Here is a 22,882-nt window from a genome sequence, read left to right on the forward strand (position 1 = left end):
CCAGGGTCCGCTCCCAAACGCCATGGAATTCAGAGCATACTGGAGAGCCCTTAGTGGGTTTGGACAGACAGTGATACCTTGGGACACACAGCCTCATGAGCTCATACTGATCAAACAAACCACCCAAAATAGCAGCAGAAACAACAGCCACAGGGTGCAGAGGGTCATTCAGGGTGCCTCTCACAAGCCTGGGAAGTAGGCATGTGATATGGTTTGGCTGTGTCTCCACCCAAATCTCACCTTGTTTTGTAACTGCTTCAATTCCCATGTGTCGTGGGAGGAACCCGGTAGGGGGTGATTGAACTGTGGGGGCAGGTCTCTCCTGCGCTGTTCTTGTGATAGTGAAAATGGGTCTCACGAGATCTGATGGTTATAAAAATTGGAGTTTCCCTGCACAGGCTCTCTTTTTTGCCTGCCACCATCCACGTAAGATGTGACTTACTCCTCCTTGCCTTCAGTCATGATTGTGAGGCCTCCACAGCCTTGTGGAAGTCCATTAAACTTCTTTCATTTGTAAATTGCCCAGTCTCAGGTATGTTTTTATCAACAGCGTGAAAACAAACTAATACCGCACGGTTAACTCCCATTTTACAGGTGAGGAAGCTGAAGCTTAGAAAGATGAAAGAATTTGCTTGTGACCCCGAACGTTCCCTCTGGCTGATGCATTGTTCCTACCTGCTCTGTTTCCTTGTTTATGAAGCTTGCAGGCTCCATGGTCCTCAACCCTGGCTACTACACACTGGAATAACCTGGGGTGGCAAAGTGCGTCTCCCCAGGATGGCCACACCAATACATCTCACATCCCACATGCTTGGCCAATAGCATATGACAGATGTGACAGTGGGTTACTTCTAAAGCTAGGCCATAATAGCCATCACAACCCCCACCGTGATCTCTGGGATTGCTAGTTCTGAGGGAAGCCAGCTGCCATGTCCTGAGGTTACTCAAGAAGCCCTGTGGAGTAGGCCATTTGGGGAGGGACTGAGGCCCCCAGGCAACATCTGTCCCAACTTGCCAGTCATGTTAGTGAACTACCCTTGTCCAGCCTTCAGATGACACCTCATGAGAGGCCCTGAGAGAGTCTTATTGTCCCGTTCACCATTCCTGTTGCCCTGTGGCCAGCTAATCAGCTTGTGGTGGTTTTCGTTTCTTTTTTTCTTTTTGCCATTAATAGCAATGCCAGGCTGGGCTCAGTGGCTCATGCCTGTAATCCCAGCACTTTGGGAGGCCGAGGTGGGTGGATCACCTGAGGTCAGAAGTTTGAGACCAGCCTGGCTAACATGGTGAAACCCTGTCTCTATTAAAAATACAAAAATTAGCCAGATGTGGTGGTGTGCGCCTGTAATCCTAGCTACTTCTCCCAAGTAGAAGGGCGTGATTCTTCTCATGCCTCATGCTGAGGCATGAGAATCACTTGAACCCGGGAGGCTGAGGCTGCAGTGAGCAGTGTTTGTGCCACTGCACTTCAGCCTGGGCGACAGAGTGAGACTATCTCAAAAAAAAAAAAAAAAGTAGCAATGCCATAGTAAATATTCTTCTAATTAAGCCCTTCTGAATCAGCTTAATTATTTGCTTAGGGTCAATTTCTAAATGCACAGTTGCTGGATCAGAGTACAAGTCCATTGATACAGCATTTAATTTTTTCAAAGAATTGTGACTGGGCCGGGCATGGTGGCTCATCCCTGTAATCCCAGCACTTTGGGAGGCCAAGGCGGGCGGATCACCTGAGGTTGGGAGTTGGAGACCAGTTTGACCAACATGGAGAAACCCCGTCTCTACTAAAAATACAAAATTAGCTGGGCATGGTGGTGCACGCGTGTAATCCCGGCTACACGGGAGGCTGAGGCAGGAGAATTGCTTGAACCCAGGAGGCAGAGGTTGCGGTGAGCTGAGAGGGCGCCAGCCTGGGCAACAAGAGTGAAACTCCGTCTCAAAAAGAAAAAAAAAAAAAAAAAAAAGAATGTGACTATAGCTGGCCGTGGTGGCTCATGCCTGTAATCCCAGCACTGTGGGAGGCAAGATGGTCAGATTGCTTGAGTCAAGGAGTTTCAGACCAGCCTGGGAAACATGGCAAAACCCTGTCTCTACAGAAAAATTAGCTGGGCATGGGGGCAGACACCTGTAGTCCCAGCTACGTGGGAGGCTGAGGTGGGAGCATCACCTGAGCCTGGGAAGTCGAGGCTGTAGTGAGCTGTGTTTGCACCACCGCACTCCAGCCTGGGCAACAGAGTGAGGCCTTGTCTCAAAAAAATTTAAAAAATAAATAAATGTAACTATATTCTCCTTCAGTAGCAACGTCTCAATTTACCTTCTCATGCACAGTGTTTGGAATGACATATTTTGGGATGAGTTTTCTTTTATTTCACTACCTTATTTTGTTCTCTCATAGAATGCCTTTAAAATGTTACTTTAAAAAAATAGATAATACCTTTACAAGGTACAAAATCCAAAAAGTATAAAAATATTTTCTTTTTTTTTTTTTGGAGACAGAGTTTCGCTCTTGTCGCCCAGGCTGGAGTGCAATGGTGCGATCTTGGCTCGCTGAAACCTCCGCCTCCCGGGTTTAGGTGATTCTCCTGCCTCAGCCTCCCGAGTAGCTGGAATTACAGGTGCCCACCACCATGCCCTGCTAATTTTGTATTATTAGTAGAGATGGGGTTTCACCATGTTGGCCACGCTGGTTTTGACCTCCTGACTTCAGGTGATCCACCCACCTTGGCCTCCCAAAGTACTGGGATTACAGGCATGAGCCACCACGCCCGGCCAAAAATATTTTATAAAAGTCTTTCCCCCGCCCCTTTGCCCTCAGTCAGCACAAGTAGCCACCACTGGGACCAGTTTCTGGTGGATAAATCCAGAAAAGTTCAGGTGCAAGTAAACTCATAGAGAGACAACACCCTTTAAATTAAATGAAACTAAAGAAAACAGAGCCATAGGTGCACAGGAGACAGAGAGCTGACATCTGGGGCTGATTTCATCTTGGTTTCGAGCTGAGTGGCAAAAATACTGCTAAGGTCAACGTTCTGAAGGAGGCAAAACCCACACACGGAACCAGCCATAGGCCTGTCAACAAGGCGAGATGTTATCATTGCTCATGTGCTGGGTCAGGATAAGGCCATACAGACCGCCCAGTTCTCTCTGATCTGGGTGTAGTTAATGACAGTTTATCCACCTTTTTCTTCTCTCTCACCACTCCCCATGGTGGGGGAGGAGAAGGACTGGGAGGACTTGAATACTCTGAATTGGCACCAGGTGCTTAATATAGTCCTGAAAATAGAAGACCAATATGCTGTTGGCACGTAAAGATGCCTACAATTCTAGAATCTGAGTGCGCCCAGATGATCTCTCTTTACATGGCCTAATTTGGGATCCTGACAAAGTTCCTTCTGCCCTCTGCCTCACTTTCTCAATCTAGGAATGGGCCTCTCGGTTTTTGTTTTGTCTAGTTTTAAGCTCTGGGCTGTGCATGGCAGAGGCAAACTTGAAGATGCAAGGGTCAGTGAGCAGGGCCTTTATCCAGGTATCTCAAATATCTCCCAACCCCTGATTAAAGTTACATATCTCAGAGAAGAATTTGGTCAACACCATTGTTGTCATTCCTGGTTAGTAACAGGGAAGTTGAGGTCTGGGAAGCACCCTAGTGATGTGTTCACATGGCCATGTGCTTCTGTAAAATTCACCAATGTAAGGCATCTTAACCGCATTCTGTTAAAACCACTATCTCCTTTCATTCCAACTTCCCTTTGCATCAGATGATGTTGGGGTTGGTGTGAGCAGTTTGGGCATCTTGCTAAAAGGACCTTAACATTTACTTTGGGTTTAGTGGGATATATTTATATTGTTTCCAGTCACTTTTGTGAAAAATCATTACTAACTGACCTGGTATTGAAATGGCTTCCAGGAATATATCCATACCGAGCCTACTGAGCTGACTCAACTTGTTGTGGCGTCAAGATTCAGGATCAGAGGTTATATCTCAAGATATATGAATGGTCCTACAGCACTCAGTTCCACAAGAATGTGAAGGAGAGGTTTGAATGTATACACGGAGCCAGCAGCTAGTTTATGGAAAGTATTACAGATGTGTTTGTCAGACAGGCAGCTAATAAAAAGAATGTTATTTTTCTGGGTTTTGTAACGTTTGTGCAATTTCTCTCTTTTTTTTTTTTTGAGACAGGGTCTTGCTCTGTCGTCTAGGCTGGAATGCAGTGGTGAAATCATGGCTTACTGCAGCCTCAACCTCCTGGTCTCAAGCAATCCTCCCTCTCAGCCTCCTGAGTAGCTGGGACTATAGGCCTATAGGCACGTGCCACCATGCCTGACTAATTTCTTTTTTCCTTTTTTTTTTTTTTTTTTTGAGACGGAGTCTCACTGTCGTCCAGCTTGGAGTGCAGTAGTGCAATCTTGACTCACTGCAACCTCTGCCTCCCAGATTCAAGTGATTCTCCTGGCTGAGCCTCCCAAGTAGCTGGGATTACAGGTGCCCACTACCACGTCCAGCTAATTTTTTGTATTTTCAGTAGAGATGAGGTTCTGCCACGTTGTCTAGATTGGTCTCAAACTCCTGAGCTCAGGTGATCCACCAGCCTTGGCCTCCCAAAGTGCTAGGATTACAGGTATGAGCCACCGTGCCTGGCCAGCTAATTTCTTTTTAAAATTTTTTTGTAGAGCTGGGGGTCTCGCTTTGTTGCCCAGGCTGGTCTGAAGCCCCTGGGCTCAGGCAATCCTTCCACCTCAACCTCCCAAAGTGGTGGGATTACAGGCATGAGCCACCTTATTGTGGTTTCTTGTCTCTTTCTAATCAAATCTTCACTTTATTACTTAATTTCATATCTGTAATTTTTTCTTAAAGAGGTCTCCCTAGGGCTGGACGTGGTGGCTCACGCCTGTAATCCCAGCACTTTGGGAGGCCGAGGTGGGTGGATCGCCTGAGGTCAGGAGTTCGAGACCAGCCTGACCAACATACTGAAACCCTGTCTCTACTAAAAATACAAAAAATTAGCGGGTATGATGGCGGGCACCTGTAATCCCAGCTACTCAGGAGGCTAAGACAGGAAAATCACTTGAACTCGGGAGGCAGAGGTTGCAGGGAGCTGAGATCGTGCCATTGCATTCCAGCCCGGGCGATAAGAGTGAAACTCTGTCTCAAAAAAAAAAAAAAAAAAAAGAAGTCTCCCTAGGCTGAAGCCACCTGCTCAATTTTCTCTTGTGTCTTACAGGATCACAGGATCCCCCTTGCCTTTCCTCACTGTTACTCCCAAACAGTTCTCACATGTTTACAAGGGAATGTAACAGAGTGGATCAGAGAATTCATTCTGGATCCAGACCGACCTTAGTTTTCTCATCTATATAATGGGAATAATAGCAGGATCTCTCGCCTTAGATAGTCATGAAGTCCAATGAGATGATGTGTATAAAGCCCTAACACAATGTAGCAGAGGGCACAGGGCCAGGATTGATATTTAGCTGGTCCTCACGGATACAGCAGACTCCCTGTTTATGACAGTGGTTGGCTCTGATTTGGTTGGTGTCCATGCCAGAGTGTACAATCATTATTAGCTATTGATATATTATTAGCTCCCTCCCCTGCCCACCCAGGGGTTTACGCAGTAAGTTCTCAATTATTGGCAATCCAAACAAAGAATAAAAGACACCAGCTGGAATAAAACAGAGAAGCTGGTTCCAAATTGAGCAATTCAGACTGACTGCTATAAAATTTCCTCACCTTAAAGGCCCTTAGAGTTAATTCATTCTAATCCCCCTAAAAATATACTTTTTTGACATGTTCAAGTATTGGAAATTTGGAAAATTCACAAAAACAGAAAGAAGAAATTAACTGCTGTGATTATAGATGATTATACACATATACATATGTATTTAATACATATTTATGCTGTACATAGTGTTTTGAAGCATACTGTACTTCAAAAAAATTTGGGAGGGGTGCATTGGCTTATGCCTGTAATCCTAGCAATTCAGGAGGCCAAAGCAGGAGGATCACTTGAGGCCAGGAGTTCTAGACTGGCCTGGGGCAACATAGCGAGACCTGTAGCTTGACATGGTGATGTGGGCCTGTAGTCCAAGTTACTCTGGAGGCTGAGGTGTGAGGATTGCTTCAACCTAGGTTACAGTGAGCTATGATTGCACCACTGCACTCCACCCTGGGCAACAGAGCTAGACCCTGTCTCTAAAAAACATAAATAAACCAATGTTTAATACTTAGCATTTCCCCCTATCTTTAAATATCTTTTAGCTACTTCACTTTTATTTTTATCTTTTTGAGATGATCTCTTGCCCAGGTTGGGGTGCAGTGGCATGATCTCAGCTTACTGCATCCCCCACACCCCAGGTTCAATCTATTCTCCTGCCTCAGCCTCCTGAGTAGCTGGGATTACAGGCATGTGGCACCACGCCTGGCTAATTTTTGTATTTTTAGTAGAGACGAGGTTTCACCACGTTGGCCAGGCTGGTCTTGAACTCCTGACTTCAGGTGATCTGGTCGCCTCAGCCTCCCAAAGTGCTGGGATTACAGGTGTGAGCCACTGCTCCTGGTAGCTACTTCACTTTTAATGGCTGCATAATATTCCTCATCAGAAAGTGGGAAAAATTAGGCTAGGTGGCGTGGCTCATGCCTGTAATCCTAGTACTTTGGGAGGCTGAGTTGGTAGAATTGCTAGAGCTCAGGAGTTTAAGATCAGTCTGGGCAACATGGCAAAACCCCATCTCTACAAAAAATACAGAAAATACCGGGTGTGGTGGTGCACACCTGTAGTCCCAGCTACTTGGGAGGCTGAGGTGGGAAGATTGCTTGACCCCAGGAGATTGAGGCTGCTGTGAGCTGAGATCCTGCCACTGCACTCCAGCCTGGGCAACAGAGTGAGACTCCATCTCAAAAAAAAAAAAAAAAAAGAAAAAAGAAAAGAAAAAGAAATAAATAAAGTGTTAATAATTAAAAGTGCTTTTAGAGGGTTATGTCATAAGCCTTGACAAGAGTTGTTCTGTAAAGCTACCTGGCATGTAAAAAGCTCAATTAAGTTAGCTCCTCCACAGGATGGAATTATATAACCAATCCCTTCCAAGAGGCATTGAAGTTGTTTCCATTATTTTGCTATGATGAATAAGGCTGAGCAATATTAATCTTTGCTCATATCTTTGGTCATTTCCTTTGTAAATTTCGGGACTGCTGGGTATGCACATTTTAAAATTAACTCACTCATCATCATGCAGTTAGGAGAACAGAGAAAGGAAGGGGCTTGCACCGGGTCACATAGGGAGTTAGCGTCAAAGTCAGGACTAGGAACCAGCCAGGGTCCTCCAACTGGAGCTCTTCCAGCTGGGGTCCTAGAGGAAGTCCCAGCTGGACGCGGGAGGGAGGAGGAGGAAGGGAAAGAACCAGGCGCCGGGGCTGAAGCGGCGGCAGGAAGAAGGTGGGGCCGGCTGGGAGGAGCGGGCGGAGCTGCTGAGCAGCGCCTCTCCTTCGGGCGGCTGAAGCTAAGCGGTCGCCTGGCAACCCTGGCGGCGCGCCGTTCGAACGGAAGCCAGGAACCAATCAGGAAGTCCGGGGCGAACCATTCTGGTGTGAAGGGGGGCGGCGTGCTCACTTCCCCTTCCACGGCGCCCCACGGACTCTCCCGGCGGTGGGGGCCTTCGACAGTGAGGGCCACCCGCTCAGCTCGACTGCGGAGGGCAGCTCCAAAGGGGACCCCAAAGGTGCCCACGCGGGGCTGGGGCCTCCTGGGCGTCGTTGGGGGCGGCCACTACCGGCCCGGGTCCGAGCTGTCAGCCTCTCCAAAGCCTGCGCGAGAGGAGCCGGGACACGCCTAGCGCGGGCTCCAGGTGAGGGCGCGGGTGGTTCCGGGTGCGACCCCGGGTCTGGGGGGCTCCGTTCCCCGAGCGTCTGCTGTCTGCTTTCTCCCCGCGTCGTACCTGCGTGTCATTTCACAGATGAGGACTCTGAGGCTCAGAGAGGCAAGTGTCCCGGCCCGGCGAGCTCTGGCGGAGAATCCAGTTCAAGTCTTTCTGCCCCACCTCGCAGCCCCTAGTCTAGTCACATCTGGACTTGCCTTGAGAGGCCCAGACGGGCAACTGGTTTTTCCCAGCGTTTTATCGGCAGGGACCTGTAGACCCCTGGCTGGATCACATATCCCCGCGCCCCACACTGTCCTCGGGATACCCCTTTTGGGCGTCTGTCTTTCCTTCTCCGCAGTCTGGGGTTGGACTCGGCTCATTTGGCGCCTTTCTGTCTACGGGGACAGAGGACCACTCTTTGGGGATCGGACGGGACTGACATTTCTGGGCTGGATGCAGGGGCAGCAGATTCTCCAGCCCCCAGAGTCGCTGCTGGCCTCTTGGGAATCATCCCCAGTTTGGGGAAGGGAATAGAGCCAGTCCCTAAACCAAAGCCACTAGTCACCAGAGACTTTGGAATTGGGAGTGGGGCCGGAATCCCCCCAGGTGGAGCAGCTTGACCTAGGCCAGACCCTGCTGTGTCTCCTGGGGACACCCCCTGCCCCCTAGGTTGCTATTGTCAGTCTCCTTTTGTAGGTGGGGAAACGGAGCTTCTAAGAAGTTAAGCCCCTTTTCGAAGTCACAGTCGGACAATGCAGTGGTTAGCTCCTAGTCCCTCTGGCTTCAATCTTAGAATCCTTGACACACAGAATCATGCATTTTGAGAGCCTTGAATCTCTTCATAAGGGAGTTCCATATCCTCTCTCCTCTGGAGCCTCCCCCTGGCTTTGGGGGACAGGATCTCCGAGGACTCAGAAAGAAAACAAGGCTTTCCTTTATTCTTTCAACAAATATTATTTATTGACTTCATAAGCCCTGCTCTGGTTCTTGCATGTTTTGGTTTTTTTACTTATTAGCAAATTTATCATCTTCTCCCACAGTGATGCAAGGCAGGGGCTGAGGCAATTGAGCCAGTGCAAAATTTAGGGATGCCCAAAACCTCAGTAATCAAGATAACTGAAACTAACGTTCATGGACCATTTGTGTGTTCTGCAGGCAGGAGGTTAACTCACACAGCCTTCATGAAGTGCAGTCCTCCCATCTCTCTCTCTCTCTATATATATATACATATATATATACACACACACATATATGTATATATATGTATATGTGTATATGTATATATGTGTATGTATATGTATATATGTATATATGTGTATATATATGCATATTTATAAATCATGAAACCACTGCCCTGTCCCTGACTGCTCTGTGACATTGAGTAAGTTTCTTCAGTCTCTGGGCTGAGCTAAGAAGTCATGATGGTGCACTCAGGCCTGGGCAGAGGGCAGTCTAGGATAGGAAGTGGGCGTGGCTGTGGATCTGCCTCCCCCTCACCTTTCTAGTCCTGCGTGCCAGGCCCCTCCCCAAGACCTTGCATGTGTTACCTTTCATTCTGTCCCCACTGCAAAATCCTTCATCCCCATTTTGCAACCTCAAGTGCAGACCTAGGCCTAGAAGATCAACTTGGTATCAGTGGGCCTAGATGTCCACATCCACACCCATTCCACAGCCTACTCCCTTCTCCCTTCCTAATGTTAGTGCAAGGCCACCCTGAGCAAGGCTGACTCCTGGGCAGGCCAGGGCACCAGCGTCTGGGAGGCCTCCAGAAATAGCTCAGGGCCTGGTGTGGCTCTGGAGGTGGCCCAGCTGGGTGTCCCTGACCTGGACAGCTGGGCTGAAATTGAGCTGGGGCTGCCCTGCTGGCTGGCCCCTTGCCACTGCCTGGAGCCTTCCCAATCTCCTCTGGGGCAGGCAAGGGCCTCCCCAAATCTAGGCCAGGCTTCTGCTGAAGGGAAAGAAAGAAGCAGGTGGGAGGAAGGGGGCGGGTTGGGTGTAGAATGTCATGAAAATTATAACCTTTGGAAACCACACCTCCCACCCCCTCACCAAAGAATAAAAATCACTAACACCTCTTGAGCATTTACTGTGTTCTAAGTACTTTACAAGTATGAACTCATTTAATTCCCTCAACTCTGTGATATAAGGTAATTACTGCTGTTCTTATTTCCATCTTGCAGAGGGGAAACTGAGCACAAGAGAGGTTTAATAATTTGCATAAGATAACCTAGAGGTGGAGTTTGAACCCAGAGAGTCTGGCTCTAAATTTTACATTTTTTTCGGGGGGTGGGGTGGGGCGGTGAGTGAATTAAAATGTATATAAAATAAAATTTACCAATTGTAACCACTTTTAAGTATACAGTTCAGTGGCATTAAGTACATTCCCCGTTGCCTCTCCCCCCAGTGCCTGGCAATCACCATTCTACTTTCTGTTTGAGTGAATTTGACTACTTTGGGTACCTCTAGGTATTATAAATGGAATCATAACAGTATTTGTCTTGTTGTGTCTGGCTTATTTCACTTAGCATAATGCCTTTAAGTTTCACCCATGTTGTCGTATGTGTTAGAATTTTCTTTTTTATGGCGGAATAATCTATTCTAATATTCTATGTATATGCTACATTCTGTTTATCCATTCATTCCTTGATGGACACTTGGATTGCTTTTGGCTGTTGTGATTAATGCTGCTTTGAGCATGAATGTACAAATATCTGTTTGAGTTCCTGTTTTTAATTGTTTTGGGTATACACCCAGAAGTGGAATTGCTGGGTGATCCTATGGTAATTCTGTTTAATTTTTTGAGGAACTACTTTACTGTGTTTCACAGTGACTGCACCATTTTATGTGTCCATCAGCAGTGCACAAAGTGCTAATTTCTCAACATCTTCACCAACACTTGTTATTTTCTGTTTGTATTTTTTTTTTGGTAATGGCCATCTTCAGAGGTGTGATGTGGTATCTCATTGTGGTTTTAATTTACATTTCCCTAATGACTAATGGTGTTGAGCATCTTTTCCTGTGCCTGTTGGCCATTTGTATATCTTTGGAGAAATGTCTGTTCAAGTGACTCTGCATTGTTTTTTTTTTTTTTTTTTTTTTTTTTTTTGAGACAGAGTTTCGCTCTGTTGCCCAGGCTGGAGTGCAGTGGCGCCATCTCGGCTCACTGCAACCTCTGTGTCCCGGGTTCAAATGATTCTCCTGCTTCAGCCTCCTGAGTAGCTGGGATTACAGGCCCCCGCCACCATGCTGGGATAATTTTTATATTTTTAGTAGAGACGGGGTTTCATCATCTTGGCCAGTCTGGTCTTGAACTCCTGACCTTGTGAACCACCTGCCTCAGCCTCCAAAGTGCTGGGATTACAGGCTTGAGCCACCGCACCCAGCCATGACTCTGCATTCTTAACCATTACCTGTGCTTCTCTTAGATTTGTAACCTCTGAGAATAGTGGATCAGCATTCTGGGCTGATGAAGGCCTCCCTCAGGAGCTGGGCACTGGATGATCTATTTGGTTGAATAGTTATCATAGCCTGCACTTTGGTGACATTTGTCATGCATGGACCTCATGCAGAGAGGGAGGCACTGTTGTGAGTCCTGTTTTGCAGTTAGGGAAACTGAGACATGGAGAAGTTGAGTATTTTATCCAAGGTCTCATAGCTAATCATTGGTGGAGCTAGGATTTGAATGGGTTCTGGAGTCCATGCTATACCTTACAGATATGGCCAGGGGGATGGAGTCGTGAAGACCACTGCAGGCAGCAGAACCAGTGTGTGCAGAGGTTTGTATATGGTGGCTTTGGAGAAAGAACAGGACTTGGGTAGAAGTGATCAGAACCCAGCTTGAATGGGGGTGACTTGAAGTTGGAGGAAGAGTAGGACAGGTCTGGAAAGGCCAGGAGCACGGTCAGGGTTTGGGGAGGAGGCTTGGTGCTTAGGGACCCTGGCCTTTTTTTTTTTTTTCTTCTCACAAGATATTTATTAATTACAAAGGGAAAATAATAACTGTACAGTGGAGAAATTTGGCAGATACTGCCTTAACCAAGGAATTGGCTGATCACTAAGATTAAGACAAACTGTTGTTATGAGTGGGTGTGGTAATGTACCTATAGTCCCAGCCACTCAGGAGGCTGAGGTGGCAGGATTGCTTCAGCCCATCTATTTGAGGCTGCAGTGAGCTATGGAGTGCACTCCAACCTGGGCAACACAGTGAGACCTCATTTCTAAAAAAAGAAAAAAGAAGCCTTCTGATACCATGTACTAAGAAGGACACAACATCACTTTTGTGTTATTCTTGACAGATATGTTTAACTTTCTCTCCTTTCTTTCTTCCTCTCTTTCTTTCTTCTCTCTTTCTTACTGATATAAGAAAAAGCTTTATACATTTAATATATACCTCTTGATGAGTGGCCTTGGCCTTTGAGGTGGCCTGGGTCCAGAACAGCCACTTGTTCAATGGTATTTCCTCTTGTGTTTGGTCCCTGAAGGAAGAAAATTGGAAGGGTGTGATGGAGCTCATGGTCCAGTGGGAGAGATAGGAAACGAGTTATATTTCCTGTCCTAGATAAAAGAGTATCTAAAATGACAGGATGTAATGAGTGCTCGGAAGGGAATAAAATGGGTGAAATTGCTGAGGGGGGTCTCTTGGAGGAGATGACATTTGAAATGAGATCTGAAGGGGGTGAGGGAAGAGGTTCCAGACAGAGAACAGCTGGTGCAAAAGCCCTGAGGCAGGAAAGACCTTGTGTTCAGGAACAGCAGGGAGGGCTTTGTGGCCAGAGCAGGAAAGAGGTTGGAGATAAGATGGGAGATTTGGACAAGGACTGAGTCCTGGAAGGCCTGAGGGCCAAGTGGGGAGCTTGGATTTTTTTTTTTTTTTTTTTTTGAGACAGAGTCTCGCTCTGTTGTCCAGGCTGGAGTGCAGTGGCTCAATCTCAGCTCACTGCAGGGAGCTTGGATTTTATTGTAAGGGAGCCACAGGAGGGTTTAAACACAGCAGTAATGAGACTATTTCTGCTGGGAAAACATTGCCGTTATTGCCCCCATTTTACAGCAGAGGAAACCGAGACTCAGAACCAAAACCAGGGAGTGCTTCCTAAGGTGGTTTCTCCCTCTGGGGTCCAGCCGACGAGGCAGTAGATTCCTTGGGACTTCCTTGGGGGGCACATCTGGTGAGTGGCCAAAGCCCAACACTGAAAACACCGTCTCTTCCACCTCCCCTCCCCAGACGTGAGCCTGGGTTCCAATCCTGGCTCTACCATTAATCAGCTGTGTAATTTTGGGCAAGTGGCCTTACCTCTTGGAGCCTCAGTTTTCTCATCTGAAAATGGGCATAATAATAGTAGCCCTCACAGGGTAGGTGTGAGGATTAAATTAGTTAACATTTTATAGAGCTTAGAACAGTGTCTGGTACAAAGAAAGTGCTCAGATGAGATTTGTTCTTTTCTTTTTTGGCTGTAAGTTTATTCAATGTGAAATAATCCTCTCCAATTTTATTGAGGTGGCTGACCACGTCCACGACCACATCCGCCTCTAAACTGGAATTCGGTTGCTGACCCAGCCCCAGCCTCGGCTTTCTTGTCAGCACCAGGGGGCACAGAACACTGTCTGTAGGTATCTCTGTCGGCTTCCCGTCTTGTGAGTCTTGCAGGTCGCTTACCCTCCAGACCTTTAGGCCGAGGCATGCCAGTCTCTGGATGGCTGCGGTGTAGGGTGGCAGGAACAATCTCGGGGGGCAGATGTAGGGTGGCAGGAACAATCTCTGGGGGCAGATGAAGGTAATCACGGAGATACTGGCTACCCTCATTGGTAAGGTAACAGTAGAAATGTCTCCAGGCAAACCGTTCCTTCACGCAGCCTCGGGACTTGAGAGACTGCATGGCCTTCATGATATGAAGGTTGGGCACATTCTTGTCTGCCAGCTCCGGGTGCTTAGGCATGTGGACATCCTTCTTGGCCACCATGACTCCCTCCTTAAAAAGGAGTTCATAAATGGCAATCCGGTTCTTCTTAGGCATCAGCGTCTTGGCAGCTGTAGGGTCCGGGGCCGAGGCTGGAAAGGAAGGACTGTTCTTTTCTTTGCTATTATGAAAATCATTATTGTTGCTTTGCTGTTACTATTAGTGCCTGAAGGAGCCTTCCCTCCCCATCCCCCATTTCTGCCTCAGTGGAGGGCTAGGCAGGGCTCAGCAGGCCACTTGGAGGATGATGGACTTGTTGCCCCGTCCCCTGTAAAGTCAGGGACTGGAGGAGGCTGCAGTGCTGAGGGGGAAGGAAAGCTGATGTGCATCACTGCCGGTCTCCTCATGCCCTGTACACTAGTCCTGGCCCAGCTCCCACAGGCACAGACATGGAACAGGAGCCTCTTCAGCCTGAGTGGGGCAGAGGGCTGAGGCTGAGGCCTGGGGGACAGCTCCTTCTCTGGGCCTCAGGATTCCCATGAAAAAATGGCCTATCAAATGTTCCTACCTGCAGTGAGTTATAGGACTTGGGGTGGAAGAGGTGACAGTCACCTCCCTCTGGGAATTCCTTCCTGCAGGGCTGCAGTCTCATGGGATTAAATGAGGGGGCTCTGGGGATTTAAATGAGTATGGTGCCTGGCACCCCAAAATTCTAGTTATTGTTGTTACTATGACGGCTGTTGTTACCGATGTTAACAGTTTTCACAAGGCAGCCAAGGCATCCTCAGGCTCAGCCTGTTCCAGAGGGATGGACTCTACACGTGACAGAATGGAGCACCAGGAGGGTCCCGCAGCCTGGTCAGGGACACACAGCTAGAAAGTGGTGGCGTTAAGCCTTGGTCTGGAGGGAAAGAGCGCAGGCTGGACTCCCCAGAGTGATTTTGGGCTAGTGACTCAGCCTCTCTCAGCCTCAGTTTACCATTAGTCAAATGGGGTAACAATAGAACTCACCAGATAGTGATTGTTGGGAAGATTAAAATGGGTTACCCGATACCAAGAAAAACACTTTTCCGTGCCTGGCACAGTGAACATTACCTGGCGGTCGTTCTGAGTGTCAGGGAGGGGGGCTCAGTTTGTCCATCTCTAAGATGGGTGCGCTTGCCTGCCAGAGCCACGGGGACTCCGCGCGCCAGGTGTGCGGTGGGCGGGTCTCGGCTCCCGGAAGAACTTCCCTGGGTGGTCCTGGAGCGGGTCGGACCCAGTTCCTGAGCCAGGCCAACTGCCAGCGGCCGGGGCTCGGGTTCTGGCCCCTGCCTGGCTTTCCTTACCCTTTTCGGATAATACCTGGACCAGCGGGTTCACTTGCCCGCGGCCGCCGGAAGTTGCGCAAACTCAGGTTGCCGGAGCCCCAGGTGGGCCGGGCCGGAGGAGCGCAGGCCGGCGGCGCGGGCGCAGCCAGGTACGTGCGGACCGGGGCGGGGGGCGCCCAGCCGGGGTAGGGGGCGGCCCGAGCACCCCTCCACCCCAGGACGGCGGGAACGGGGCAGGGATCTACCTTTCGGCTTCAAGAGGACCGCGGGGATCGTGCCGCTCTCTCCCTCATTTGAGAGCCAGGCCAACTCGGACTCAGAGGGGCGGCGAGTGGCAAGGGTCACACAGCGCCCTGCTAGCCGACCCCCCGTCCCCCGCCACCGGGAGTCCTCAAGCTTTTCCGGAATTGAGGGAGAGCAAAAGCCAGACTGGGGATCTGAGTTCCCCCCAACCCTGCCCCGCGGCCTCTGGAGGCTGACGCTGGGGAGCTAGTGGGGAGGGGGCCAGGGGGGGATGCGAGCCCCCGGGATGCAAGCCAGAAGGGCGGGCGGTTGGGGGCATTCATGGGAGGCATTTGAATCCGTGGGTGGGGCATTGGGCGGTGAGAGGAGGCCTCAGAGGGGACGTTGAGTCCCGCTTGGGGACTTGGGACCCTGGCTTCACCTGGCGGGAGCCGCTGCACCTCCGTTTGCCCACCCGTGACATGGGGCTGTTGAGGTCAGCTCACTGATCAACCTCTGTCTTGGGCCTGCTTTGTCCGCGGTGTGGGCTGGGACAGACCCTCGTGGGGCTTGCTTAGAGACCCCTACGTGGGGGTGGTCTGTGGACTTGGTTAGTCGAAATCTTCTTAAAGACCAGGAACCTGGTTCGTGGCTCCGCCTTTTTGCCAGATGCTGAGGAAAGCCCTCGACCTGTTTGATCTCTCCATCCTTATCGTGACCTGGAGGCTCAGGAAGGTCTATTTTTAACCTCATTTCACGGATAAGGTATCCGAGTCTGTAAAGAGGCGAAGCTGCTTGCGCAAGGCGCACAGCGGGCGGGTGGGCGAGCCGAAGGCCGGCGGTCCCGCGGCGCCAAACCCGGGGTTGGCTCTCGCATCTGTCCCGGCCCCGCCAGAGGGGACCCCAGGGCCAGCAGATGGGGCCAGAGGGGCTGGGGGCCCGATCGGGGTCGTGCACGGGGTTTCTGCCCCGGCCCCGCCCGTCTGACCTCCTTCTCCGTCTTTATCCGGATGGTGCCCGCAAGGGAACTGCCACTGCGGACGGGTTGGACTGGTTTGGGAGGTGGCGGCCTGGGGGTGGGGCAGAGTTTGGCTGCCTCTACTATGCTCCTTTCCTGTCAGGTCCTTCCCACCTGAGGTCTCCTGGGGGTCGGCCCTGGTGGAGCGAGGCTTCCTTTCCCATCCACTCCATCTCTCCTGCCTTGGGAGCAGCACCCAAGGATCTGTTCCCAACTCATGGCTGCTGCAGAGGTCTCCAGCTGGTGGTTGGGGGCCAGATGGAGGAGGAGGGGACAGATATGTTTGCAGACATATTTTGTTTGCTGTATATGCAATGTTTTAATCATTATTATTGAATATGCTGACAGTTAAGAATCTGGAGTTTTTATGTACTCCTGGATTTCCAGCTTCCTGGAACAATACACCTACCACCTTGGACCCATATGCCTGCAGCAGGCAGGGTACCTAGATGTCTCTAGTTCATTCCTGATCACCCAGTTCACATCTGGCTCCCATAAATATTTCAGTTCAATAAATTTTTGTTGAATATTCTGCCCTAGTATGTGTCTAGGGCAGTATCTTGAAACTGGGGTATAGTGAACAAAATAGCCAACCCCCGCCCCCACACACACACCCCTGCCCTCATGGAGCTGATATTTTAGGGGGATGGGGACAACAAAGAGTAAAACAACCATACACAAATAGAGTACTTGTGCAGGGGATAAGGAGAAAAGGAATAGTGCCGGGAGGGGGTCAGGAGCGGGAGGGGGTCAGGAGCGCCAGGGAGAAACAGGATGTGGTATTGAAATCAGTGCCTTATTTATCTATTCTGGGACCTGGGAAAGTCACTTCTCTGAGTCTCAGTTTCTCCATCTGCACAACGACCCACAGGCTTGTGGGAGGTTATAGGGAGGATGGCACCCAGCAGAGATCCCTGCCTCCCCACCCCAATCCAGACTCACTCCCTTCTGGATTTTTGGATGTCTAGGTGGGGCTGTCCAATGTAGCTTCCTACCATGGATGGAAATGCTGTACTCTGTGCTGCCAAACACAGTGGCAACTGGCCACATGTGGCTATTGAGAACTTGAAATGCCGCTAGTGTAGCTCAGGAACTGAATTTTATGTTTCTATTTCATTTAAATTTAAAGTTAGGGTTGAATAGCCACATGTGGCTGCTGGCTGTTGAGCTGGACAGCACGGGTCTAGATGGCTTGAACTGTAAGCCTTCTTGGGGAACACCCAGATTAAGTACCTGCCCCCTCCATTTTACAGATGAGAATGTTTGGGACTTGGTATGTGGGTTTTCTTCTGTCCCATCTCCAAGGGGCCTTGTGGGGTGACTCTGTGGGCTTGGCCCTTCCTTGGAAACAGGGTCAGGGTTGGCTTGATGTCTGGGGCATCAGGCCCTGACACTTGGGTGACCACGTAGACACTTGTGCATCCAGGTGTATGCCCTCCCCCCAGGTGAGTGCCCATTCCATGGCTGCAGGCAGATCGAGGGTCTGCCGGATGCCTCCATGCAGGGCTGTGTGATTTTGGACATTTCCAGCTTCTCTCAGCACAGCATAGCTCAGGGCTGATGTTTCCACGTGACAGGCATTTGTGGATCACCGTGGGCCATCCAGTTCCATGCAGGAAGTTGACGGATGTCTGGACTCCACTGGGGCGGGGGTGGAGATTTTCTTTGCTCCTTCCCTATAAGCTCTGCCCTTTGCCTGGGGCCTGGCATGTCTAGGCGGGTGGATGGCACAGGGCAGCTTCCTGCCTGGATGGGTGAGGGGTAGAGGTGGTACCAGGCTCCCTGTGGGGAGTCCAGGTGGGGTGTGGGGCTGGAGCCCTTTTTCTTGGTCATTTAACCCTACACCCCGGTGCCAGCACCTTCCTTTTTGGTGGTAAAGGGCAGAGCCACCTACTCGCTGGGTTAACTTAAGCAAGTTGGTTGCCTCTCTGGGCTTCAGTTTCTCCATCCAAAAAATGGGGCTGTTGAGAGGACCTGAGGTTCAGTTGACTGGTGCGTAGCACAGAGCCTGGAGCCTCCCTTGCTCCCTTTAGCGCGTGCCTTGCCCTGTCTTTTCTGCTCAGGTTGCCCAGGTCTTTTTTCTCTAACACCTTTTTTCCTCTCTTAGTCTCAGCTGGGCCTGGTTCTCCCGGGGCAGGAGGGAGGGGGTGTGGGTGGGGCCTGAAGCCCCGCCCCTGTTGCCTTGTGCCTGCTGATTGGCTCCTTGTGGAGGGGCGTGGTCTCCACCTTATAATAGGGAAGGCGTCTTATCCTCTCAGCCGTGGCTGAGCCTCTTTGTCTGAGCGCGCTCGGCTTTTTCTTTTTTTTTTTTTTCTCTCCTTCACTGCAGCAGTTGCCGGTGTCCAGCTGCCTACTTTCTGCCCGGATCTGTGGCTCCTCATTTCTCCGGTCTCCTCAGACTAAAGCCCTCGGGATATGCAGCAGCCATGCCTGTGGACACGCTGAGCCCTGGAGCCCCGTCCGCCCCCGCCCTACCTTGCCGCCTGCGGACCAAGGTCCCTGGCTACCTGCTACGGAGGCCGGCAGATGGTGGAGTCCGGAAACCGAGCGCCGTGGAGCGCCTGGAGGCCGACAAGGCCAAGTACGTCAAGAGCCTGCATGTGGCCAACACCCGCCAGGAGCCTGTGCAGCCCCTGCTGTCCAAACAGCCACTCTTTAGCCCTGAGACTCGCCGCACAGTGCTCACGCCCAGCCGCCGAGCCCTGCCTGGCCCCTGCCGACGGCCCCAGCTGGACCTGGACATCCTCAGCAGCCTCATCAACTTGTGTGATAGTCCCGTGTCCCCTGCCGAGGCCAGCCGCACTCCTGGACGGGCAGAGGGAGCTGGCCGTCCTCCCCCAGCCACCCCTCCACGACCGCCGCCCAGTACCTCTGCGGTCCGCCGAGTGGACGTCCGCCCCCTGCCTGCCTCGCCTGCCCGGCCCTGCCCATCACCCGGCCCTGCCGCCGCCTCCAGCCCAGCCCGGCCGCCGGGTTTGCAACGCTCTAAGTCGGACTTGAGCGAGCGCTTTTCTAGGGCAGCCGCTGATCTTGAGCGCTTTTTTAACTTCTGCGGCCTGGACCCGGAGGAGGCGAGAGGGTTGGGTGTGGCCCACCTGGCACGGGCCAGCTCGGATATCGTGTCCCTGGCAGGGCCCAGTGCTGGGCCGGGCAGCTCTGAAGGGGGCTGCTCCCGCCGCAGCTCGGTTACTGTTGAGGAGCGGGCCCGGGAGCGCGTTCCCTATGGCGTGTCGGTGGTGGAGCGCAATGCCCGCGTGATCAAGTGGCTGTATGGGTTAAGGCAGGCTCGGGAGAGCCCAGCAGCTGAAGGCTAGGCACCACTGGGCCTGGAATTCGCCACAGGACAGATCTTACAGAGGCAAGTGGTCCCTGGACCTCTCTTGCATCCATTCTCTAGACAGCCATGTCAGAGGCTCCACCCCGTTGTGAACTTGGTATGGAGGCAAAGGCTTAGAGGCTGGACCGGCATTCTTGGGCAAGGACTGACTCTCGAAGGGTTTTGTTCTTGACTCTGGACACCTGAGAACCCCCTCCTCCCCTCCCCCAATACAAAGTTTTTGACATGAGTGTACTCCTGCTTAGTTCCTCTTGTGGGGCTGCATTTGGGGTGCTTTGCCTTCCCCACTGTGAGTGAGGGGCCAAGGGATCTCCTCAATCCTGTCTCCCCAGCGGCTCTGTTTCCTCCTTCCTTCCTTGGCCTCTGTCCTTTGCTGACTTCCTCTTCCTTACCCAGCAGAACTCACCCTGGGGTCGGGGCAGTGGGGAGGGGCCTATCCACTGCTCTTCCTAGTCCTTGGCAGCTGGCCTAGGTGGGCAGACTATAGGAGGGACTGGTTAGGAGTCTGCATTGCTTTGACTTCCCTCTCCTTGGTTAATAAACACAAATGCTTGTTTCTCAAGGGCTGGGCCTCCAGACTCTTCTGTGTTCACAAGAGAAGGGGTGAGAGAAGTCTTGGGGTGGGGCCATCGAAACAGTCACTGTTTACCCCGAGATCTAGTGGTGGGGCATGATGATAGCGGCTGGCCTGGCTGGAGACGTGTCCCCGTGGTGGGTTCTCATAACTCTCCTGGAAGGCTAGCAGGCCTGCCTCATCGAGGAGGAAACTGAGATCCAGCCATGAGTGAGCTGGAATAGAGCTGGGAGTAGGAATGGGGTCTTTCCCCTGCACCAGAAAGGGAGCCTGCAGGGGAAAGGCCGATGGGGTGCATAGACTCTCCCCAACCAGGAGTGTTCCATCCAAGCCCTGCCCAGTTCCCAAGGGGGCAGGAAGCTCGGAGAGGGCAAATCCTGAACTTGAGGTCACACAGACCATAGAGTGAGGATGAGAAGTGGGAGTTTTGGAGGAAGAGAGACTTGGGGTGGACGGCACAAAATGAGTGGCGTTGCCTGGTGATCTTGGACAAGCCAGTTTCCCTCTGGGCCTCAGTGGGAGAGTTAGGCAGCACAGTCCTCCTTGGGTTGGGGCACTGGTGCATTCTGGGCCCTTCATGCTATATTCCAATACCTGGGGAGAGGGGAAGGAAGGGGCTGGCACCGGGCTTCGAGGCCTCAGCTTCTTCCAGTCTCCCTCCAGGTCAGTTACCTACTAGGACACCCCACCTTGGCTAGTGGAGCAGCTAGGGCTAGGGCTGGGCCTACAAAGGGCGAAAGCGGGGGTGGCCTCTCTGGTGCCCCACGGTGGGCGTGGAGAGGGGGTGGGTGGCGCTTCCTTTCACAGGCTGCCTTGGCTGCAGCACTCAGAAACAGGAAGCTCTAATGGGGGCCCTGGTGACAGGTTTGATGTAGGTTTTATTTTAAGCATAAAGAGGAGATTTCCGTTGGACTGTTGACAAACATCCAGATCAGCCCAGCTGTCCATCTCTCTGTCTGTCTGCCTGTCTACAACTAGCCCCCAGGGGCCTGGGATGGGCCTGGGCAGTTTGGGGAAAGAAGGGAAAATTGGGTTCTAGAAGAAGATGGTGTTCCAGCTCATGAGACTGGAGCTCATGATACTGGTGGGGAGACAAGCATGAGGAGGGTGGTGACCTACCCTCAACCCCCCATGGTGCCCAGCAGTTTTGACAATGCAGGAGCTGGGCCTCCAGGGTCCCCATGCTGAAGGAGTGATGGTGTCAGGAGAGAGAATCCAGGCAGGATCTGCAGACGTGGTGCCCTTTGAGGTGTCAAAGACTAGATTTCCTAGGCAACCCTGCTAGAATTCAGGGCTAGTCATTGCCCCTTGCTGTGACCTGGCAGCCTCCGAGTAACCCGGGAAGGTGGATGGGCTGGCTGCATTTTACATGTGAAGAAATTGAGGTTCAGGTCACAGGACTGGTGGGTGACACCTTGTTTCTGAAGGAGGGTACAGTGCTTGAATCCTCAAGGTAGCCTTTTGAGGACCAGATATATTGTCAGAGCAGGGTGTTGAGCTCAGGGAAGGATAGCGACTTGTAGACTGTCACATAGCAGGTCTGCAGGGCAGCCTGGGGTCACACTCTTGCCTGCCAGACACATCGCAGTCTGGATTCCTGGTTCTCCCAGCATGTACCCCACCACTCTTCCTCATCTTGGCAGCCTTTTCTTCTGGTCACTTTATTACTGAGCATCTACTGGGTGCCCAGCAGTGGATAAGACAGACATGGCCCCTGTCCTAGTCTGGAGAAGAGAATGGACAACTAAACATTCAGCACATAAATAATCATAGAATGTAAAGCAGGTATACTTAGGGACTTCTGCCCTAAAACCAGAGCTGTTCCCAGGAGCTGGACCAGGGGATAGCTGAAAAGAGAATGCCTTTCCATAAATCCACTGGGAGGGTCTGTTGGGGAGAGAGCAGGGAGGGATTCTTGGAAGTGGGGAAGGTGCCAGATTGAGTCTTCTCCAATGGTTATGGCTTGGTCTTGGGAGGGCTCCCCCTGTTCCAGGATTCTGGAGCCTCCCGCCTTCCCTGCAGGCCTCTGTGGAGGGAGCAGGGCGGGGGGCTTTTGCACTCCTCCCTCCCCCAACCCTGCAGCCTCGGGGATCTGTGGAAACAGCCCCTCTATTGTTCTGCCTCCAGTTGGAGTGTGAGCCCTCGGAGGGCCTGCAGCTGCTGCCGTGTCTCCTGGGGCTGCCCAGCCCTCCGAAGCAGCTCCCCCAGGCCAGCCTGGCCCCAGCTGCCTAGCCCCTAATTAGGCAGAGATGAGATCTGCTCTCTGATCCATTTCCCACCAGCTAATTATATACACGTGGATTTGGGAACCAGGCAACCTGGCTGCTCACTTCTACCATGAAGGTGGATGGGCCCTGGGAAAGGCAGCCCCGCCCCCGCCACAGACCTCAGTTTACCCTTTTGGCAGAGGATGGAGTGTAGCTGCAGAGGCCTGTTCCCTGTCCTTGGTTAAATAGTTCTGTTCCTGCTACTGAAACGTTTAAGGAGACCCCCCACCCCCCATCTTACCTGATATCCTGTGTACAGGGGACCAGGAAAGGGTTGAGGAATTTGGCTATAGGTCCTTGACTCTAGGATATAGGTGAGAGCGTGGCTGCAGCTGGCTGCCAATTAGATGTGCATATAGGAGGGCTTACAGTTGTGCTGGTCCATCCAGGCTGGTCCATCTGGGTGGGCTGA

At 51.4% G+C, this 22,882-nt stretch overlaps 2 protein-coding genes across 5 annotated transcripts; one reads left to right on the plus strand and one right to left on the minus strand.

Annotated features, from left to right (window-relative positions):
• The first annotated feature begins 7,594 nt into the window (after positions 1-7,594).
• On the plus strand, positions 7,595-20,191 carry FAM110A (family with sequence similarity 110 member A). 4 transcript variants are annotated; one of them, XM_004061646.5, is made up of 2 exons: positions 7,595-7,836; positions 18,622-19,606. In XM_004061646.5, the coding sequence occupies exon 2, from the start codon at positions 18,719-18,721 to the stop codon at positions 19,604-19,606; it is 888 nt and encodes a 295-aa protein (XP_004061694.1). In that variant the 5' UTR covers positions 7,595-7,836; positions 18,622-18,718. The 4 variants fall into 4 exon arrangements, with proteins under 4 accessions (XP_004061694.1, XP_063558567.1, XP_055228355.2 ...); XM_063702497.1 differs by having other exon boundaries at positions 18,625-19,606; XM_055372380.2 differs by lacking the exon at positions 7,595-7,836 and adding an exon at positions 14,809-15,201 and having other exon boundaries at positions 18,625-19,606.
• LOC101152403 (putative ribosomal protein eS10-like) lies at positions 13,301-14,879 on the minus strand. Its single transcript, XM_055372381.2, has one exon. The coding sequence runs from the start codon at positions 13,857-13,859 to the stop codon at positions 13,335-13,337; it is 525 nt and encodes a 174-aa protein (XP_055228356.2). The 5' UTR covers positions 13,860-14,879; the 3' UTR covers positions 13,301-13,334.
• Positions 20,192-22,882: the final 2,691 nt, after the last annotated feature.

This window comes from Gorilla gorilla, chromosome 21, assembly GCF_029281585.2.
Source record: "Gorilla gorilla gorilla isolate KB3781 chromosome 21, NHGRI_mGorGor1-v2.1_pri, whole genome shotgun sequence".
Taxonomy (NCBI): domain Eukaryota; kingdom Metazoa; phylum Chordata; class Mammalia; order Primates; family Hominidae; genus Gorilla; species Gorilla gorilla.

Bases quoted from the DNA above. Each gene is read 5' to 3' on its own strand.
- LOC101152403 (XM_055372381.2), bottom strand. From the start codon at position 13,859: ATGCCTAAGAAGAACCGGATTGCCATTTATGAACTCCTTTTTAAGGAG.
- FAM110A (XM_004061650.5), top strand. From the start codon at position 14,891: ATGGGTGCGCTTGCCTGCCAGAGCCACGGGGACTCCGCGCGCCAGGTG. The intron at 15,202-18,621 runs GTACGTGCGGAC...CCTTCACTGCAG, and splicing joins GGCGGCGCGGGCGCAGCCAG to CAGTTGCCGGTGTCCAGCTG.